At 44.3% G+C, this 7634-nt stretch overlaps 1 protein-coding gene across 2 annotated transcripts in view; it reads right to left on the bottom strand.

Annotated features, from left to right (window-relative positions):
- Positions 1-6222, bottom strand: part of LOC127062885 (neurogenic locus protein delta-like) — a 27688-nt gene extending 21466 nt beyond the window's left edge. Inside the window, exons 1-2 of one of the 2 annotated variants that reach the window (XM_050991846.1) lie at positions 5113-6222; positions 2349-2651 (exon numbers count right to left, since the gene is read on the bottom strand). In XM_050991846.1, the coding sequence (XP_050847803.1) occupies positions 2349-2651; positions 5113-5172 (363 nt within the window). In that variant the 5' untranslated portion in view covers positions 5173-6222. Of the gene's footprint in view, positions 1-2348; positions 2652-5112 lie in introns of those variants that run through there. The other variant, XM_050991847.1, reaches the window with a different exon arrangement.
- Between the last annotated feature and the right edge of the window lie 1412 nt (positions 6223-7634).

Here is a 7634-nt window from a genome sequence, read left to right on the forward strand (position 1 = left end):
GATTAAAATGAGTACTCTCCGGACTCTTCGAATTTATCGGAACTACTTACGCAAGATTTTGTTATTACCGTCTCGTATTTCGTCATTTTTATCTTTTATTTGGAATATTATAATCGATGGTACAGGTTCGACGTATGATTTCCTATTGGATTTGGAAGATAGCTTTCGATTAATTATGTAGCTTTTTTTATTGATATTTTCATATGGAACGCGTTCTGTCACTTCAGGCTCGACATAACAGACTCGTAACGCCAAGCGATATATAAACGTGCCCGAAGGAGGACGAGAGTACGGAGGAAGACGGAAAAGTAGACTTGTGCAAGACGAAGAGGGCGATAGAAAGAGACTGGCTGGTGTGTGGCGTGCGAGCGCGCGCAGGGGGCGCCATATGGGTTAGTAAAATTAACTCCGTTCGCGAGAGAGGCACGGCGATGAGATGGAAAGGAAGAGAAGAGAGAAAAAGGGAGAGAGAGAGAGAGAGAGAGAGAGAGAGGAGAGAAAAAGAGAGAGAGAGGTGGGGCAAACACGAGGGACGTATAGAAGCACAAAAGGCCTAGCCATCTGCCAGTGGCACACTGTGCACTACCAGATAGCTCATAGCCTGAGCTATGTGAGAAGTGCTGATAGGATCAAAGTATTAATCCTAGGATGCATAATGTTAGCTACCTTATATATACCCGTGATTCCTTGTGAGTTTCTAAATGTTAAAGAAATCTACAACGCATAGTCATCATACATTTGATCTGTCTTCTACAATATACAGAGTGTTCAAAAAAAAAAAAATCGTTCTATATTTTTACGATAAATAGGACAGAATATACTCGGTAAAACTAAATCTATGTTAATGTAGATCGAAAGATCGAAAGATCGATTATTTAGAAGATATAAACATTTTGTCAATAATTGGCAATTGGATATTTGGTGATTACATTGTTAAATGTTAAGTATAGTAATGAAAACGTTTATGTATTATTCTAACGAAGAAATGACGGATATGCATTTTACGTATGATCGTGTTGATATGGAAATGTTAAAGTTAGACGATGTTTTTACGTGGATCAATTTCTTCATCGAGGAATTCCTACTAATACTCTTTTTGAAAATATTCGTTATTTCAAAATAACTTTGAATTTGGCTCAGATAAAACTCATTGTCGGGACTCTGGCAGGTTTTAATCCGTATCAATGTTTAATATGGAGAATTGAATTTTAAGGATAATATGTAGAAGAAAATTCTGAAACTAGCGTAAGAAAGATACCCGATGCCGTAGGAATCGATACTACTACTGTCTGAAGAACGCTTCATGGGCAATTACTTTACTCATACCATATCCAACGAGTGCAAGCACTCACTCTACCGGAATATTAAGCAAGAATATATTTTTTATAGTAGCTAGTCGTAATATGTTCTTCGAATCTGAATTTCGTATCTTGCGTGTTATTTACTAATGAAGCTGCGTTTACGCGAAATGGAATAATTAAAATTTATTACGATAATCACGTATAGGCAGTAGAAAATCCTCACGCATTGATTCAAACAACCTATCAATAACAATTTTCGTTAGATATTTGAATGAGTATTATTCGAAATCATTTCATTGATCTTGTAATACTCCAAAATCTGCTTTTAGGCGCAGCTTGTCACAATTTCTTGGTAAATATCAAGACAGTAAGTCAATCGCGATGATATCGTACTAAAATGTTTATATCTCGGAAACGATTGAACTTTCGACCTAGGTTTTTTAACGTATATAATGTGTCCAATTTATCATATAAATATGGGATGAATTTTTTCAAACATTCCGTAAATGTTAATTCGTTATGTTCGTTAATTGGATTTATTTATTATGAATTCTAGTGAATTTTGTCAAGCACGTAATTTAAATTCGTTAAAGTCAATAGTCATATATCGTAGGGTCAGGGATACCCAAACCGGTGGGCCCCATAACGAACAACTTCCTCCATCATAACGATCATAACTTTATGTATGGCACCATTCAACGCAGTCTTTCAAGTTACATTTCAATGCTCTCCGATCGTACTAACGTGACAATTATCCCGAACGTAATCTGTTATTATGGCAAAATTACAGTAAATAACTAGGTTCTTTTGAAAACAGGAGAAACGGGGAATAAACAATAGGAAACGGTTAAAAAGGAGAGACAAACGTTATCGTTTCTTTCTTTTTTTCATCGAATGATTTCCATCTGGCATCGTTTATTTTTTTTTTAAACACGATCGACTTGATTCGTAACAAGTAAAGCCAAGTATACGAGTACGATGATGATACGAATGATTCGAATCGCGTTTGAAAATAAGATCAATCTAAATGAATATTCAATAACTTACCGGCCACGTGAACTCGAACGGGAATCTGATGGGATTAGTGAAACTGGGCAGGGCGACATTTGGACTAAGATTAACGATGTTCTCGCCGAGGACAGGTGTAACAACATCTCCATAAGTACACGGTGTCGTTGTGTCGATCTTCACTTGGTATTGCTTCAGACATACCCTAAACCTGGTCTTGCAAACACCTGAACATTCGCCTGTCCTTGAGGTAGTGCCTGAACAGCACTTACCCAGACTATCTTTTCCGTATTCGTTGACGAACGACTTCAACCTTAGCTCGAACACCCCCGAAGCGTTAACCTGAAAAACCAAAAAGAAAATTCGTCCATTTTATCGTTTGAAATATCGCAGAGTTTATTATCGTTTCATCGATTTACTCGTCTAAGACGCAATTCGCGTGTTTTTAATGAGAATGATAAAATTTTTAATATAACTTTCGACTCAAAACTCGATAAAAGGAGAAGAAGAAGAAGAAGAAGAAGAAGAAGAAAAAGATGGGATAACATCTGTCGGCAAAACATGGCTCGCTTGTGGTCCCATCGAAACGACAGAACCCACGACGTGGGGTCGAGACGACATAGTCGCGAAGAAGGCACGAGACACCGAAGGTCTCGAGGCTCGAAGCACGCGCGTGTTTTTGCGCACGCGTATGGCGTCTGCCGAGAGCAAGTGCGCGCGCGCAACCGCGTCTCCCAGGAAGCAGAGAGCGTAAGGAGAGAAACAGAGAAACAGAGAGAGAGAGAGAAGGAAAGAAAGAGGGCCGTTACAGAGTTCTGCGTTAGAGAGAAAAAAAGTGCCTTTTCGGAGCGTGTACGCACGCGCGCATGGTGCTCTCGCGAGTGGGCGGTTTCGTGTAAATAAAAAAAAAAAAAATGAAAAAGAAAATAAAAAAAAAAAAGACAGAAAGAGAGAGGAGGAGAGAGAAGAGGAAAGATGTGGCCCCGTAAATATATTAACACGCGAGACCGCGCTATCTCCCTCCTCTAACGAATTAATGGCGAACCTTCCACGGTATGTAAACGATCAAGGGACCCTTCTTCTTCTTCTTCTTCTTCTTCTTCTTCTTTTAAGTTTTTCCTCTTCTTACATTTTATGCCGGTTTATACACCCTTCGGCACGTTCATTAAACACAGCGCGTTTAACAAATTTGATTCGTAAAAAGAAAGAGAAGGATAGTCTTTTACCGAATAGGAAACACGACTTTGTGCCAAGTATTACGGAAGAAGACGGAAATAGAGTAGTATGCAGTGGTTGTTACAAGGCGATAGGCGCGATACACACGCCTTTCGACTATTTGAACTTGCAAAGAGGTCGCTCTGAGCGGTCACGTGCTCGATGCACGTCCGCACCTACTCGTCGAAAGAACGAACTAGCATTCCCACGAGACACCTTCCCACCCTCGACGACTACGTCATCTTGGAATTCTAAAAAAAAGTATTAAAATAGCTTCCTCTATCGTTTTAAAAATCGTCGATCGAAGGAAGAATTATTTAAGATTTACTTCGATGTATAGATAAAAATGATACTTGTTGCGTAAAGGAGATTCGTACGGCCGAAAAAATCTTGAAATAAAACGACCTCTGAGAGAGATGGTGGAAAACGTCAATTTCTTTTCATTGATATCTCCCGATGACTCTCACCACTTCGAAATCTTGCCTACGATGACGTACGTGACGTCAATGTCAAACGAACGAGAAAAAAAATAACATGCCTGTATTTCGTAGGCCGTATTTCTTGGAAACGTCCTTACTAAGGCGAATGTAATCTCATCGGAAGAGGGGTTGTAGACGCGCCGGGAAGATATCTCTCGATGAGAAATTCTCATTTTTGGCGCGCTGGAAGGTTATTTAAGGAACGAGAATGGCCGCCGTTGCGTATTTTCGGAACGCACCGCCGGTATGTTTCGTTACAAAATCATTTCAAAGGACGTGCATCTTTTTGTTAATGGTTTCTCGTTGCTCAAAAAGCGGCATCCTTCAAACAAAGAAAAGCGCGTTCGAACCTTTGAACTCCGATACTACCTTCGATGAAGGTCAAACGGAAGAGACGACCATCATTGGTGTAGCGTGCGAGGCTTGGCCTCTTCTAACCAGCAGAGAAGCTGCTCGCGCCTGGAACGGTCTCGAAGAGGGGGAGGAGAGGCTAGACACTTCTAAAAGAGTGGATCCAGATTTAGAGTTGCATGCAGCGTATCTCGATACTTTTTCCCCCGCCTCTTGCCGGCGCACGGCAAGAGAAAGAGAGAGAGAAAGAGAGAGAGAAAGAGAGAGAGAGAGAGAGAGAGAGAGAGAGAGAGAGAACGTCAAGAAAAAGAAAAAAGAGAAAAGTAGAAGAGAAAATCGAGAAGAAACATCTCCCAGGAAGAATAAGCTTGTTGCGATCCAGCTGGCCATGTAAAAGAAGAAAAGAAGAAGGGATTCTCGTGCGTAACGCGAAATAAAGTTCGGGGAATCTCCTCTCGAGAAAAAGGGATAACCTAATCCTCATCGGCGTTCCGCGATAGAACTTCAAAGGGAAGGACACGCATGGCTGCTCTCTCATCGGAGAGCCGAACGTAATCAATTTATTTATTTATTCTAGCTCGTGTGTTTACATCGCCATTCACTAACCGTGTGTTTACAGGCCTCGATCGACTGTTTCTCTAATGCAAAGAGTTTCTGTGTCTGTGGTAAAGGGCGTCTAGAGCAAAACGGCATACTCGTTCTAAGGATATATAATAATAGTAGGGTAGTAAACGCGTGTACACGTAAATTTAACTTACCGCACGGGGTGACGGTAGAAGCACGACGGCGACCGTCCACACTAACATCGTGGTCCACATGTTTTGGCTAATCGAAGCCACCGAATGTTTACGCGTCTCTCGTGCGCGTGGACCACGATCCGTGGTGATACGTCTTTTGTCCGACTTAGTGTCGGCGTTATCTTCTTCCGGTAATAGCTTCGCGAGGCTGCATAGCCACCGATAACGTTCCTTTCTCTTACTTCCTTCTTTCAATCGTGATAAATCCTAATCCTCCAGTTCCTGCTGCTGTTGCTTCTGCTGCTGCTGTTGGAGCTGCTGCTGCTGCTGCTGCTGCTGCTGCTGCTGCTGCTGCTGGAGCTGCTGCTGCTGCTGCTATTCCTCCTCCACGTCCTCCTCCTCCTTCTCCTCTTATATATGCGTATACACCGCCCGGTATTCGCGAACTCGCGAAGGCTGGCAGCGTCTTGTTATTCGCGGCACTTTTCACTTACTCTCCGTATTACTTTCCGAAAACCAAAGTATCGTAGAATTTTTAATACGCTTCTAGGGAATCGCCTTATTACTCCCCTTGTTTGCTTTTCTCTTTTGATTTTATTTTATCGAATTTTTCTTTCTTATTTGGAGCACTCGATCACTTCACACTCCCCCGACGGTATATAACACTTTATATTCCATTTATTCCTCTAGTTTACTGCAGATAAAGATACGCGAGCCAAAACACACATATGTAATATGTATAGATATATAGATATAGATGGAGATAAAGGAAGGACGACGCCTCGAAAAGGGGGGGAGGGGTCAAAGCAGGAAAGAAGGGGGTCTCTTCGATGTCTCCTCCTCGCTGTTGCGTCGTTCCCACGCTGAGAAAGATAGCGAGAGAAGAAAGAGGTCCTCAACGCGATTGTTCGGAGCTCGTAACGCAGTAGCAGTAGTAGCACGGGCCACTACGTTGGCCACGAAAGATTGATGGATAATGGTAATAATAATAATAATAATAATAATAATAATAATAAGAAAAAGAAGAAGAAGAAGCACGAAGAGGACGACGATTCGCAACGAGCATACTTTGTTGCAGAGATATACGCGATTAGCAGCACCGGGGAAGAGAGAGAGAGAGAAAAAAAGGGTCACACGTTCTTCGACACTCTCCTCCGCGCCAACCGTCGCAACACAACGACGAGTCGCCGTGCACTGACTCGTCGTACTGCCTTGCCGCACTGCCTCGCACACACTACTGACACGAGCCGCCGAGTATGCCCTCCTTGCGGCAGGAAGAGCAAGAACGAACGAGCGAGCGAGAGAGAGAGAGAGAGAGAGAGAGAGAGAGAGAGAGAGAGAAGAGGGCGAGTAGTAGTGGCTGTGGTGGGGAGAGCCAGAGAAGGCCCAGGAACGAAGAGAAGGGTGCGTTGTCGCTGGTAGGGCAGGACTAGCAAGACCAAGCTGGAGGTGGAGCGTTAGCAAGAGGGAGAGAGAAAAGCTCCTGCTTTCTCGCTCCTGGCGGGACTTCCAAGAGGGAGGAATGACTTTTCGTGGGAGGCGAAAGAGTGAGTGAGAGAGAGAGAGAGAGAGAGAGAGAGAGAAAAGAGGAGAGGAGAGGAGACGAGTCACGAAAGTCGGCTCTTCGAGAACCAAGTACCACCGGATTCACCGGCGAGAAACGTGCCCTCCTCTGTACACTCGTTATTTTCCTCTATCGCGTGAAAGTAACTTCTTCTGCTTCTTTCTCTTCTTCTTCTCCTTCTTCTTCTCCTTCTTCGTACGCTCGTATCCTTATCCTTTCGTTAGCTGAGAAGACGGTATTCCCTCTTCTCGGCTCCTCTCGCTGTGCCTCAAAAAATATTCGCGTCAGCGCCACACAACGGAGAGAATGGAAAACACCCTGACATTGACTAAACGAAGACTCTCAGGGCACACACTGTATCCGATTGGGACGCCGGCAGATGGCGAGGTTGATCCACCGACGAGACGCGAGATTGTATGTGCGCGTGCGTGTGCGTATCGCGCGCGAAACTCACTTTTCTTTTGAGATTGTTCGCCGAGAGTTTCCGTTGTTCTAGTCGCTTTCGTTTTTCTTTTTATTATCGTTTGTTTAACGTAATAGTCGCGTGCTTTTATTTCCGTTCGTGACAAAAACACCGTACGTCTTTCGTCCATGAACAACCCTCGGTGCGCGTGCTCCTCGGGTTTTCTACGAAGGACGAACGTGTACGCGAGCGTGACAAGAGCGAGTTCAACCCTCGACTGGAGGCAGTAAGCCGGGAGCACCCCTACTTATAATTGTGGTCCCGCCGGCTCCCCGTAGAGAGGGGTTGCGTGGCAGAACGCGCGCGTTAGAGGGGTGACGGGCAGCACGGAGCGGCTGCGTCAGTGGCAGAGTGCGACCGTAGGGACTCTGGCCGGTGCGCAGAGCGAGAGGGGAGAGAAAGAAGGCAGCTGCAGGCCGGCTGCACGCGCCCACCCCCACCACCGTGCCACGATCTACCTCCGCCGCGCGACACCCCGGCCACCTCGCCCTTTTTCCCTCCCTCTACCTCTCTCGC

The sequence above is a fragment of the Vespula vulgaris genome, chromosome 3, assembly GCF_905475345.1.
Source record: "Vespula vulgaris chromosome 3, iyVesVulg1.1, whole genome shotgun sequence".
NCBI lineage: Eukaryota > Metazoa > Arthropoda > Insecta > Hymenoptera > Vespidae > Vespula > Vespula vulgaris.